General features: G+C 41.0%; 1 protein-coding gene across 1 annotated transcript in view; it reads right to left on the bottom strand.

The window, feature by feature from the left end:
- Positions 1–653: 653 nt before the first annotated feature.
- The window catches only part of SI (sucrase-isomaltase), a 43,701-nt gene continuing 29,933 nt past the window's right edge, over positions 654–14,421 (bottom strand). Inside the window, exons 31-47 of the mRNA XM_054639511.2 lie at positions 14,032–14,160; positions 13,820–13,927; positions 13,662–13,724; positions 13,287–13,418; positions 12,584–12,668; positions 11,460–11,598; positions 9,327–9,460; positions 8,765–8,799; positions 8,557–8,673; positions 7,247–7,395; positions 6,646–6,730; positions 6,495–6,551; positions 5,579–5,703; positions 5,280–5,368; positions 3,993–4,042; positions 2,484–2,651; positions 654–1,093 (exon numbers count right to left, since the gene is read on the bottom strand). Of these exons, the coding sequence (XP_054495486.2) occupies positions 1,019–1,093; positions 2,484–2,651; positions 3,993–4,042; positions 5,280–5,368; positions 5,579–5,703; positions 6,495–6,551; positions 6,646–6,730; positions 7,247–7,395; positions 8,557–8,673; positions 8,765–8,799; positions 9,327–9,460; positions 11,460–11,598; positions 12,584–12,668; positions 13,287–13,418; positions 13,662–13,724; positions 13,820–13,927; positions 14,032–14,160 (1,740 nt within the window). The 3' untranslated portion in view covers positions 654–1,018. The remainder of the gene's footprint in view (positions 1,094–2,483; positions 2,652–3,992; positions 4,043–5,279; positions 5,369–5,578; positions 5,704–6,494; positions 6,552–6,645; positions 6,731–7,246; positions 7,396–8,556; positions 8,674–8,764; positions 8,800–9,326; positions 9,461–11,459; positions 11,599–12,583; positions 12,669–13,286; positions 13,419–13,661; positions 13,725–13,819; positions 13,928–14,031; positions 14,161–14,421) is intronic.

Genomic DNA, 14,421 nt, shown 5'->3' with positions numbered 1-14,421 from the left:
GGGTCTGTACCCCTCACCCCTCGCTGCAGCAAAGGGACACATCTGCATCAGCTCTGTGAGAAACAGGGAAGTTTCATGTGTCCAAATATAAAGGATAAAACTACTCCTAAATGAGCATTTTCTTGGCCAACATCATTATCATTTCACAGTGAAATTTCAATAAATTCGCCCCCTATAATTGCATTAATCCACCTATGAGATGTTGGTTATTGAGTTTTGTACCCCAGAACTTTAAATGCATGTCAAGCACAGTCACTGGAGATTGCCCCTACCTCCTGCAGCATTTATTCCCATCAAATTTAATTGTAAATATGTTTTTCCAGTCTCTTTAGTTCATATGCTGCACTCTTGGGCTAAAAAGAGGCTTTAATGTGAATTATTATTATGGTAAACACACAATAACAACAATTTCCTTCAGTGAAATAAACAGAGACCAACATTCATTAATTAACCTTCAAATTTCGGGTTTTATTTTACAACTTCAAGTTAAACACAGGGAACACAAATCTGGCTGAAGTCATACGAGCCCCCCAACTTCAAATTATTTTTCCAAGTATCTGAATACTTTATGGACCAACATCTTGAAACATTATTTCATGCTAAATCAGTCATCTCAAAACGTTTTATTCTACTTTATCTGGCCTAAAATTCTCCATAATAATGGCCTGCCTGGGTGTAATTAAAATTAGGATGGAGGTTAAATATAGGTAAAATTACAGCTTCAAATCCAATTTGGTAACATCAGCTGCATCTTTTTTTACAAAATTAATCAGATATGAAGTCTGACAGGAATTCTACTCTAAAAAACAGAGTTTTTCCCTTCAGTCCTCACTCTGAAAGATGAACTTTATCCTCAGGTGGCTCTGCTGGCTCGTGACTGCTTTGAACACAGAACACCTGGCTGTGAACTGTTCTGCTGCGTTGGGAAGGGCAAAAGCATTCCAGGGTGACAAAAAAGCACTTTGGAAATTGAAAAGTGGTTTGAAAAATATGGGAAAATGCAGAGGTGTGGCCGATTTTATTGTCCTTCCAAGGTCCACTGCAGGGTGTAGTTCTGGCCCAGTTTCAGCTGGAGTTTGGTGATTGTCAGGAGCTGGGAATAAAAGACACAAAATCCACATTTAGTAACTGAGCCCTGAAGATCCACAGTGTTTTCTGTGCTCCAGGGAGAAACTGGATTCTCATTTTATACTGCAAGAATTTATTTCCCTTTTTTTATTTACATTTGTTTATATATCACTACACACACAGTTTAACCAGCACAGATTTGGGAGTCTGACCATGGCTCTCTGATCCCTCCCTTCACCCACGGGCTCTTTTAGAGCTGAGGTTTCTTTTGTTTTAAAAATAATTTTTTTAAATACATTGAATACATTATTTTTTAAATAATTTTTTGAATACATGGCAATTCAACAGTGGATATGAATTTTTTTTCCATCAAAAAGTCAACAGCAGAATCTCAGAGAAGGTTTTTCTCCTGTCACATCTCCCAGGTTGCAAGGAAGCAGTTAGGGAACAAAATCCACTGCCAGAAGTGGCATTGAATTGTATTAAAGAATCATTACCTGATGGCATCTTGTGCCTCTTTCTGAAATATGGTTTATTTTAAATATGGTAAATATATGTGTATTTTAAACATGGTAAATACGTGCATTTTAAAATACAGTAAATATTTTAAATATGCTAATATAAAAATTCTAAATATGCTAAGTAGATAGGTATTTTAAATATGCTAAACATACAAATATTTAAATGTAGTAAATATTTTAAATATGCTAAATATACAAATATTTTACATATGCTAAATATACAACTATTTAAAATATGGTAAGTAAAATATTTTAAATATGCTAAATATATAAATATTTTAAATAGGCCATCATAAAATTTTTAAATATGCTAAATATATATGTTTAAAATATGGTAAGTAAAAATATTTTTAATTTGGTAAATATATAAATATTTTAAATATGGTAATTATATAAATATTTTAAATACGGTAAATGTATAAATATTTTAAATATGGTAAGTAAAATATTTTAAATATGGTAAATATATAAATATTTTAAATAGGCTAATATAAAAAATTTAATATGCTAAATATACATGTTCAAAATATGGTAAGTAAAATATTTTAAACATGATAAATATATATTTTAAATAGCCTAATATAAAAATTTTAATATGATATATATATTTTTTTTAAATATGGTAAGTAAAATATTTTAAATGTGATAAATATATATTTTAAATAGGCTAATATAAACATTTTAATATGATAAATATATATTTTTAAATATGGTAAGTAGAAATATTTTAAATTGGATAAATTTATAAATATTTTTAAAAGGCTAATAAAAATTTAATATGCTAAATATAGATATATTTTTAAATATGGCAAGTAAAAATACTTTAAATATTTTAAATCTCCAGCGGTTTAAGAGCACAAATGCAGGTTTTTGACCCTTCAAGCAGCATCTCACCTTGTTCTTGCTGTATTCATACTGGTGGCTTGATGGGATTGCTGCCCCGTTCTGTGCCACTGACACCTGAGTGACGTTCCTGGGCACCCCCAGGACCCTGACCTCAGTGAACGCGAGGTTGTTTGGGTCTGTGTAATTCTGGTGAGTAACTGTGATCTCCAGAACGTTCTGGAAGGAAGAGGGAAAGGCAAACATCAGAGGTTGGCATTAGGCTGGTGCAAGTCCAGAGCAGCTGTCCCCGGGTCCCTGGAGCAGCTGGGACAGTGGAAGGTGTCCCTGCCATGGAATGAGATGACTTTTGTGTCCCTCCCAACCCAAACCATTCTGTCATTCTGTGAAGTCCATTTCAGCTTTTCAGTGGAAGTCCACTTCCACTTTTTCTGTCCTCACTCCTGTTTTTTTTTTAATTTTTATTTCCTAATACCTGTGTGTTGTTATTTATTCTTCAGATGCTGAAAGCTTTTCTCCGCTTTGTTAGCCTGGCCAAATCCTGGGCTCTGCTGTGCTTTAATTGCCACTCAGCTGATTGATTTGAGGAGTGAGGAACATGAAATTCTCAACCCCTGGCTGGGCAGCAAGAGCTGCAGGACAAAGCCCTCCTTCCCTGCCCTGTGTCACCTTCCAGGGCTCTGAGAGCTGCTCCAGCCTCTTCTCCTCCTTCCCTGCCCTGTGTCACCTTCCAGGGCTCTGAGAGCTGCTCCAGCCTCTTCTCCTCCTTCCCTGCCCTGTGTCACCTTCCAGGGCTCTGAGAGCTGCTCCAGCCTCTTCTCCTGCTTTTTGCCCTCCCAGAACAGCTCCTGCCTCCCCATCCCCTCCCTCAGCACTCACAGCCCCCACCTCCCATTCATTTAACTCGATTTTGGATTTCTTTAGGACGTGCCCAAAGGTGCTGTGACATAATTCCATGTATTTGGTGCTCAGAGGGTGAGTGTTTCTCATTGTTGGTTAATTCAAGACCTCTTTAATTAGGCTTTTCCTTAGGAGGTTTTTGTAAGAGCAGGGAAAGGTGCTTTTATTTTATGATCTCCTTACAACTGCAAATATTGAGTGTTAGCAAAACAAACTCCTTTCCTTAGCAATTAACACCCTTTTATTTGACAAAGACAGAATTAGATGAGAAGAAAGAACAGAGTGGATAAAATTAGAAGACATTGTGGCACACTGGAAAATAATGAAATAAGAAAGTGTGTTTTCTCCTACAATAGAAAGAGCTTTTCTTTTAAGCCAAACGTCCCTGTAATTAGAGCCTAATTTATTTCCAGATATTCCACTGGTTATGGAAATGAAATCTGACAATTGTGCTCAACAATACTCTTCAGATTCACTCCTAAATTCATTCTTAACACAATTTAATCACATTTCTTGTAGCCTAATAATCTGTGAGCACAATTTAGTGTAAGGTTGGAATGCACAGACATTAGGAATACCCAAATTGAAATACCCACAGTTAAAAACAAAAACAAAATCACCTGAAGTGACTATTAAATAAATATGAGCTAATGTGCTTACCTGCTTAGCAGTAAATGATGTCAGCAGGTAAACACCATCTTCATATGCATCTGTTAAAAAGAAAGAATGAAAGAAATTAAAGAAATGGAATGAAATGTCTTTTGCTGGCCACCTTGTTTAATGCATTATCAAAAATTTCTGTCCACAGTCAGCTTACAAATACAAGGAGTGCATTTCTATGTAAATAAAGAGAAGTTGTGCATTTCCAGGAGATGAATGCTATTAGACATAAAATACTTTCAGCGTATATAAAGCTGAAATGAGGATAAAAGGAGAACATTTTAGGGGTGAGATATAAAAGCAGGCAAAGAAACAGCACTAGGGAGATCAGGGGAGTTTAGATGAGGAGAAAAACATTTGTTTGAAACACTGAAGAAATGAAAAGTCATTTCCACATCCCCCTCCATTGCCAGGTGACAATTCCAGGTGACACCTGACGGGTGCTGCCTCTCTGAGGCCCCTGCTGGTGTTTCCCCAGCTGTGATTCAGCTGTCACTGCCCTCAGAGCAGCGCTGGTCCCTGGCCCCTGGGGCTCCTGTCTGTCCTTCCTTTCCACACTCCTGGCAGTGTTATCCTGGGAGATGCCCCACCCAAATTCCATGTGTCATCAGCTTTCCCTAAATCTGGCCATCTGTTCTGGATTCCAATGCTGGCAGAGGGTGTGAAGCACCTCCAGATCCACCTCCAGCCTCCTGCAGGCTCCCCCCAGGTCCCCATGCAAGGCACATTTCCTGCATTCCTGGTGGGAATTCATTGTTATTTCAAGGGTAGTGCTCTCTAGGTGGGGAGGAGAAATGGCAGCTCAGTGTCCTTCACCTGCAGATAATTTAAATTTAGCCATGTTGAGGAAATCAGTGAGAGCTCTCACATGATCTGTGGTTGTGGTTCCCACAGGTTTGAGGAGGAGTCTTTGCTGCCTGCCTTTCCTCAGGCCCAGGGCACAAGTTCATTTATACAACACTTTAATTCTGTAAATCACAGCGTGGTGTGCCTTCAGTCATGTTTCTGTAATGTTGGTCTGCAGGTTTCATTTCAGTTTTGCCTCTGAAGGTGAGTTCAGATCTGTCCCCCAGAAATGGCCTTGGCCAAGTCCACCCCTTCCCTCTGCTCCTCCCCGGACACCCCAGAGTTTGTTCCCTCTCTCCCCAGTTCACATCCTTGGGTTTGGTGTTGTCTGCTTAAATTTGGGCTTTGAATATCCCCAGGGCTGGAGCCTCCCTTGGCAGAGCCCAACCATTCCCACAGCAATAAAAAGGGTTTGAGGGAGGGAAGAAGGGCTGGCCGTACCGATGCGAACCCCATCATCCCAGTAGAGGTGTCCTGCTGCAAGCTGAGCATCATCCAGGGCCACCGTCAGTCCCATCGGGTTCTTCCGGCTGTGCAAAACACAATTTTCTCTCAATTCCCTCAGCTGCTCACATTCCATGTTCCCCAAATGGTAATTCCTTTCCAGAAAAGTCATGAACCACCCAACCGACCTCCCACAGCCATCTTCCCATCCCATACTCCTAAAAACCATTAGGAAAAAAAACCCCAAGAAACCACCAAAAAGACAAATTAAATTGAAAATTTTCACTTCTTCCTACCTGGAAGCAGTTGTTCTAGCAGGTGTTTGCCAAGGCAGGATGTATCCACCTCGGATGTGCAGGTTGATGTGCTCCAAAGGAGCTGACAGATTTTGGAACTGTTTCCTAAAGCCAGTGTCTGAGTTCTGTGTACAAAAAAAAATGAATTTTTACAGGGTTTTCCTTCAGAACAAAATGTAATATCTCTCTAGACAGGTTAATTAGGAGTTGTTACCACAGGAGTAACTGTTAATAAGAGAAACCCTGAAATTTTGGGTCTGTAAAAGGCTGGCCTGACCGTGGGTGATGGCAGCTGAACCAAGGGGGCCAAGCAGGTGAAACACAAACCTGTGATTAATGAAGGGAGTTTTGATCCTGCTCTTCCTATTTCCAAATCTTTTATTATTTTCCAGGAAAAATTATGCAGCTAAATCTGGTTTTTTCTTTCTTCATTAGAGCATTCCACTACAAAAACCTTTTGTGTATCATTTGAGGGTTACAAAAAGTGAAAAGAATTCTAAATTAAAGGTATTAACTTCGCCTTTTCATTTATCATAACTCTAGTCATGTTATTATACATTATTATAAAGGAATTGAGGATTTTTTTTTATTTCTTTTTTTGTTTATAAGAACTTATATTAAATGCAAATTAGGCAGGAGAATGTTCCCACCTCCCTGCCATGCTCAGCACTGTGAAAAGACAGAAAATCCAAGGCCAAGTCCACCCCTTCCCTCTGCTCCTCCTTGGACACCCCAGAGTTTGTTCCCTCTCTCCCCAGTTCACATCCTTGGGTTTGGTGTTGTCTGCTTAAATTTGGGCTTTGAATATCCCCAGGGCTGGAGCCTCACTTGGCAGAGCCCAACCATTCCCACAGCAATAAAAAGGGTTTTAGGGTTTTAAAGGGTTTTAAAATACAATTTCTTTAGGATGACTTACTGTGTGGTAATCATACCAGCGGGCATCGGGGAAGTAGGCGATCACACTCCGATCATTCTGCGGTTAAACACACAAATTTTAGGCACCTCAGATCAAAAAGTGAAGCTCAGTTAAACTGCCTTTCAGTAATCAATAAAGCTTGAGAGCCCACCTGTTTCATCACGGGGCTGATGAGCAGGGCAGGACCCCAGAGGAACTGCTCGTCGATGTCCCACGTGGTCCTGTCTCCCACAAACCTGCCAGGAGGAGACAGCCAGAGCTGAGCTTTCCCAAAAAGTTCCTCCTTGAACACCCTTCTGTCAGTAATTGCACCTACCCTTTCTAGTACCTGTTTCCTCATTATTGCTGTTAATTATCAGAGATCAATTAACGGCTGCACAAAGATCCTGATGTGACGCTCAGGGAAATGAAATTTAGTGCTTAACTTTAGGGGGTTTGGTCCATTTCTTTGCCTTTGCTTTTTAGTACATTGGGATGACAAAACTCTAAAAGTCTTGCACTTATTATTTACACTAATAAAGTCTTGGACAGACTGGGACAGATTTTTAATTTGAGCCACTGTTTTCAGAGCTTCTTTGTAAAAAGCAAATTGCTACATGCAAAAAGCTCATTTTTTTCCCAGCCAAAACTTGGTATTTTTTAATTGTAGGGGGGAATGCTGTAACAAAGAGACAACTCTGTTGTTAGGGGGTCACAACTAGAGGAGTTTTAATGGGGATTCTTGGTGGGGAGAGCAGGGGAATTGCACATACTCGTGGAGAACGGGGCGGACCACGGTGCTGCCGTGGGCGTGGGCATCGTGCAGCAAGGTGTAGAGGTAAGGCAACAGGGTGTATCTTATGTTCAGCACATCCCTGGACATGTCTTCAAATTTTTTGTCCCAGGAAGCAGGATCTTGCCTCTGAAAGAGAGTGTTGTTAGAGAAGCTGGGTTGGACTGTGTGAGAAAGTTAAAAAAGGGCAAATCAACACAGCAAAACAAACCGAGGAAATTCCCTCTCTGAAGCAAAGCATCTTCACCTCAGGAGCAAGTGAAAACTGTGGCTGTCACTGTCAGCCCCAGGAGGGGAACTAGGAAGAGGAAGGCTGATAAAAACCCAGGGGAAACAGTAAAACTGTTTAATGCAAAGTGTCCCCAAGGTGTGACACGTCCCAGGGCACGTCACCCATCAGCCTCTGCTCGCAGCAGGAGCCCGAGGCACCAGGGACCGGTGTCAGGAGAGCCTCAAGTCTTTATTAAATGTAGGAGCAACACCTTGGCAAATTGGGTAGCACTGGAAGCACCACGATAACCCTGAATCTGCATTTTGAAGCTTTCAGGGCCCGTGGAAGGTGTGTGCTGTGAGATAAAGCAGTGGCTTTGAAAAGGAGACTTTAATCCATTCGATATTTGCCATCTAAATAGCTCCACTCTGCTGGACCTGAAGCTTTCCCTGGAACACAAGTGCTGTTTCCCTCTTTTTCATTTTCCCAGTTATCTTGTTTTACAGCTTTCTCCACTCCACTCCTTAGCCTTCATTTAGGCAATTATTTCCCTTTCCTTTCAGCAGAAATACAATATCTGATGGTGGCAAACAGGCAGAGCACACAAATTCCTGAGTCTCACTCCAGCATCTTATTACACTGCCCCGTTTTCTCATTTGTTGTATAATTATGGGCAATTAGGGCTGAGAGCACTGAGGTCAGCTGCCATAAAATCTCCATTTTAGCCCTGCTGTAGCTCATTGAAATCCAAATGGCACAGAGGGGAAAATACGCAGAGTTCAGAGTCAGTGAAAGCAAAGTTAGAAGGGGCTTCCCTCAAGTGCCCAAATCCCAGAGCAGCCCCTCTGTGGGTACAAAACCTCCCAGGTGATGGGGAGGCTCACAGCAGAGCCAGCATGAAAATGATGACAATTTTCATTTGATAAAGAGCCAAAAGTGTTTTGGTTTCCTCCATTTAACATGGAATGTATTTTTTTTCTTTTTTTTTGAGCCAGGGCAGTTGTGCATTGTTCTGTCTGGTTTTGCCTGTGTGTTGCAAAGGCCCAGCTGCTCTGAACTATTAAAAAATTGCAACTCACCCGTGTTCCTTTCTCGTTGTGATTCCTGGAAAATGGGTAAAAGGCACCCAGCTGCATCCAGCGGGCACACAACTCATACTGGGAGTCTTTGAAGAAGCCACAGATATCAGCTCCTGTCTGAAATTTTCAGAATAACCCAAATGGAAAACTGTATTATCATGTACAGCATCATGGTAATTAAATAGAAGTTAATAACTCATTAGCTTACATAAGATATTCCAAAGAGACTGAACTCCATCATGCCTGAAAAGAGAAATAAATTGGAGTTACTCGCTGGGTTTTTTTTACTTTATGGTTACATAGACAGTGTTTATTACACTACTGATTCAGAAGAGAAAAAACCAAATCCAAGCCCCACAATTTCTCTAATGTGTTGTGTTTTCCTGCTACAGAAGGAGATGGGATGTGGGTGGACAGAAGCAAAGAAAAAAAAAATGAATGGCAGGACACAGGGCATGGAGGGGCCTGAACCCAAGGGAATTCAAGGAGTTCCCAGCACCTGGTGCAGAAGGAAATAAGAAGAAAAAGTGAAAAAGGAATTGACCACAAATTCTGGTTGCTGAACAATATTTTTCAGCTAAAAACCCCAGGAATACAACAAGCAAGGAGGTGAAGGAGAAGCAAAGCCAGGTTGGACAATGCTTGGAGGAGCCTGGCCTGTGTACAGTGTCCAGGGCAGAACTGGATTTAGGGCTTCAAGGTCCCTCCCAACCCAAACCATTCTGCGAGTGGGTGTTCCCAGGCACGCAGCCCCTTTCCCTGGCACGTACCAATAATGGATTTGTGCAGCTGGTCCCAGGCTGCCGTGTTGTCCCCCAGCCAGTGTCCCACCCATCTCCCGCTGCTGGGGTACGTGGAGCGGCTGATGACGATCCCACGCTCCTTGGTGGCAGCTTGCAGAGCCCTGCGTTGGGAACAGCCACAGAAACAGCTTAAGGGAGAAACACTGCACCAGAAGCTACTGCAGGAGAGCCTCTCAAAAGAAACTTTTGGGTTTGTGTTATCCTAGTGAAGGGCTGAATCATAAACATCCAGTCCCTTCGGGGTTTTTGGGGCAGCTCTGCATGATCCAGACACAATCCCAGCAAAGCGGCCAACCTGCAGCTGCAAAGAGAACTGGCAAACGTGAGGGATTAAAAAGGAGTTTTCCAGCTCAGGCTAACTCCTCTGTGGGAAAAGTTTTCTGAGCCCATTTTCTAGGTGCTCCACAATGTGTGTGAGGGCACGTCATTCCTTTCTTAAAGTACCCAAAAAGTTGAAGCAACAGTTGGAAATAATTTAGCAAAAATCAAACCAAAAGGCTCACAAGAGTGCAAACAGAGGTAGCAGGAATATTGTACGTCTCAGGATAAGTTTAGTTGATTAAAAGGTGCTGAAATTAAAAAAAGAAAAAGTGTCAGGGGCTTTTAGTCCCTCCTGAAAGACCAAGGTGACAGTATATCAATATGAATATTAGTCAGAAAATCACCCTGATTAAGTCCCACTGCTCTCCAGTGTGAGAGCCCCATAATTGCCTAAACTGCTGCTTCAATAAGGCACTATTTGCTTATTTTTCTATAGGATTTGCAGCTTTAGTGACACTGTAATTACAGTAAAGATACACAAGTCACTTAAATTACTGCAGCAATTAAACCAGACTAATTTACCACAATTATTTCCTCCAAGATAAACAGTAACTTTCCTAGGATCCTTCATTCCTTTATAACATATTGTCCAACACTTTAATTCTCTGCTTCCTTTCCCTGTGTCAATAATGCTTTGGAGGTGGCAGCCAAAATTGCAAAAGTGAAGACAGCAAATGTCACGTGCAGAACTGCTCAGGGATGAGCAGGACCTGAGTGTTCAGTGCCTGGAGCCTCAGCTCTGTAGTTCTATGCATGAAAAACAATTATTCAGGTCACAAAGGCTGCATTTACCTCCAAAAGGTTCCTGTATTCACTAATAGGGACTCTGGCTATGCAAAAACCTCATTACAAAAGAACAGCATCGAGGCCATATCCCAAAGTTCCTGTGTCTAATGGATGGAGGACTGAAATGACACCAGGTTACATAAAATACTGATGTTCACTTCTCAGGTAGAGTCTTTTGTGAGTTTTGTGTGCAAATAATCTTTCTGTTTGGGTGGTTTAGTATCAAAATAAATTATTGCATTTCTTCAGTTTCACAAGTACCCCTTCAGTTACTGCCAAAAAATAAATCTGGGACTGAAATATATGTATATGTATATATTTTGTAGATAACATTCGCTATAAATTTCCAGTGTGAGAGTATCTGTGCGAGCTGTGAGATTTATTGTAGTGATTTCTGTTGCAGTGCCTCACAAAGCAGAGGAAAACAGTTCACATTTAAAACACAGAAACGATGGTGATATTCCTTTTCCCATCAAATTCTTGTCTGCTCCACTGTGTGGGCACAACAAGGTCTTGGCAGGGGGTGGCTCTGGTGAGAAACTTCTGGAGCTTCCTCATTTGTGACAGAGCCAAGAGGGACCTGCCCCAGGCTGAGCCCATCACTGAGTGACTTTGGGATAACAGGAATAAGAAAGGGAAAATGTAACTCCCAACAGCAACTGGAGCTGTTCAAACTGCAGGCCCCAAGCACGAGCAATGTGAGAAGAGGAGGGCGGGCAAGCAGGCAAGGAGGATGAAACTTCATAACTTGCAGCTGTTAATTGGATAGTCAACTCCTATATGCAAATGGACTAAAAATGTGAGATCTCATCACCAAACCCTCTTTTGCTTCCATATCTTGGAGCTATTGGGGCAGAGCCATGGCTGTGGCCTTTGAAGGCACTTCAATAAATATCCACTTTTATTCCTCCTAACTCCTTCTGGCCTCTGTTGCAGCTCCTTGAGGCATCAGAGCATATCCTGGAGGCAGCATGGAACATGCAAAGCACTTACTCCAGGCTGGGTCTGGCCTGGGACCATCCGTACAGGCTGTGGACATCATAGTGTCTGGCTGGGGTCCCGTCTGGGAGGTAGTGTAGACCTTCCATGCATGGAGTTTTGTGGATTAATCCTGTTGACCTATATCCCAGATCTCGTGAAAAGGGAAGAAATATATTTGTTATTATAAATAATCACGTATTAATCATTTGAGTTACTTTTTCTTAATTTTCATAATCTGTTAGGCATTCAGTCTCTTTGTACTGTCATTTATTAATAATTATAAAAATAGCATTTCCAAAATGGAATATTTCCAATATTCCTATGCAGGTGTCTGAGCCTGTCACTTATTTATTTATAATTATAAAAATAGCATTTTCAAAATGGAACATTTCCAGTATTCCTATGCAGGTATCTGAGCCTGTGCATGTTTTAATAGTTCAGTTACAGATGCTCTTACTACAGAGGCTCAAAGAATAAACAGAGTATATCAGAAAATATTTCAAATCTTTTTGAACGCTGTCACACTAATCACATAAACAGAAAAATGGATGTGGTGGGGGTATGATCTGTCTATGTGAATATTAATTTCCTGGAAATTCACAAGAAACCACTCATGAAACCTGAATACAACAGCAAGCAGCAAGAGTATGCTAATAAACCATTAATAAATAATCCTAATTAGTACTACTTTACACCAGTACTTCAGGAAAGCCGAGCTAAGAAAGTGAAGCATTTCAAGCATTTGACTGCTTGCATAAATGGTAATGAGAGGAGACACATGGATATTTTCTAAATATTTAATTAATTGCATTATTCATCTGAGAAAAGTGCAAAAACAGAGAGCTCAATTCTCTGGCATGCCTCAAGCAAAGCACTTAAACACAAAATAGGGACCAAAATCCATATGCAGCGAGGAGCTGGAAAGAACTTTTTTTTTACAAAGTGCTGCACAGCTCCTGCTGAAATACCTGGGCTTGCAGTGTGCCCATAATCTCAGGAATAAAGGGCCACATCAGTGAGGATCTGTGGGCTTATAAATCCATCTTTATTTCAGCTTTTATTCCCCATATACCAGATAAGAATTTATTTGGGAACCAGAAAAACCTAAAACTCTTGTAAGGAGGAATCAGACTTACGAGGCATGTAGGGGGGATAATTCAGGAGCTCGTTCTTACAGCCACCCATGGCGCCATTCATAAAAGCTGCTGGTTCATTCATGTCCTAAAAACAGAGTAAAACCCCTTAGTTTGCTACAGAACACCATAAATTCTGAATTATACACAAGCAGCGTTGCTGGGTTCCTCAGGAGCCTCAGCTGGGCATCCCATGTTCCATAAAGAGGCTTGCAAAAAAAGGCAGAAAAAGGACTTTCCGTGAGGGCATGGAGTGATAGAAAAAGGGGGATGGTTCTGAGCTGAAGGAGGGCAAGATTAGATGGGGTTTTGGGAAGGAATTGTTCCCTGTGAGGGTGGGCAGGCCCTGGCACAGGGTGCCCAGAGCAGCTGTGGCTGCCCCTGGATCCCTGGCTGTGCCCAAGGCCAGGTTGGACACTGGGGCTGGGAGCAACCTGGGACAGTGGGAGGTGTCCCTGCCCATGGCAGGGAATGGGAATAGAAGATTTATAAGATCTCCTCCAGAATCAATTCTGTGATTCAGCAATTCTTTGTTTTGAGGGAACAACCTCCAAGATCGTCAAGTCCAACATTTCCTTAATAGGAATTTAACACGGGATACTTCTGCCAGAGCAGAGCAGATACTGGGAATCAGAAATTTGGGCCCCCTCCACCAGTGTCAGGCAGAGAAAAGCAATCCAGAAATCAGATATGTTTCCACACTTACAGTCCACAGCCCATCAAACTTGAGGCTTTTTAAGGGGTCGGGATTGTTGTAGACCTCCAGGATTTCCCTCTTGTACCACTCCCCCGTGGAATTGCGGAAGAAGTCTGGGAAAGCACAATGGGATACGTATTTCTGTAAAAACAGAAGGAAAACAAGACAGATGAGAGGACCGAAGGGATTCCATAGTTACAACTCTGGAATTAAAAAAAAAAAAAAAAGACAACAAAAAATAATTGCTTGTTCACTAATTTTTTTGGAAGGCTTAACCAGTTTCTTCAACTTATTCCTGCCATGAGATTTATCAATGATTTTGCTGCTATTTTAATTGATTAATATCTATATTTGAGTCCAGAACCAAACCATGTCAGTATTTACCTCTACTTGGTCTTCATGAGGCAGTGACTCATTGATTTGGACATTGGGAAGAAACGACCAGACCTAATGGGACAAAGAATATTTTAAATAATCAAGCCACACTAAATACAAACTGAGCATCAACAACACACAGTTAAATACTCATCCCTGGACAGTACCTTGGAATATAAAATTTCTTTGGTATCAGGCCACTGCACGAAGATGTTATTGGCCACACCTCTGGTGAAGGCGGGATAATTGGTTTCATTCCCAGAAATGGCTGGATCCTACAAATACAAACACTTTTACCCTTAGGCTCAAAACTCACATTGAATATATTCTCCATTTTTTGATGCTGTATTGGAATTTAAAAACAATATTCCAAACTGACCAGGATAATGATAAATCTCATTCCTTCTGCTTTGATTTTGTTGATCAGAACCGGTAATCCAGCAAAACGTGGGGAAAGGGTGAAGTCCAGGTTCCTTTCCATGTAGTCAATATCTACATATTGGACATCCTGAAGTTAAAAAAAGAAAAAAAAAAAGAATTAATTTTAAATTATTTTCTCCTCTTTTTGCCAAATATTGAAAATTGGCCAAAATAAGTAAAGCGTGGAACTTTCGATGTGTAAAATTGGAAGCAGTGGTAACTTCAGGCTGCAGTTGTTAAATGAATATTACACAATCTTTACATGCAAAATAAACCTTTCACTGCTGCATCTAAATTGGGGGGAGAAATTGATACAGAATAGAGAAAAAAATTTATTTGTCTGTACATA

This window comes from Agelaius phoeniceus, chromosome 10 (genome assembly GCF_051311805.1).
Source record: "Agelaius phoeniceus isolate bAgePho1 chromosome 10, bAgePho1.hap1, whole genome shotgun sequence".
Lineage (NCBI taxonomy): Eukaryota > Metazoa > Chordata > Aves > Passeriformes > Icteridae > Agelaius > Agelaius phoeniceus.
The sequence above is the reverse complement of the archived record's forward strand: the minus strand, read 5'-3'. Positions and strand labels throughout refer to the sequence as shown.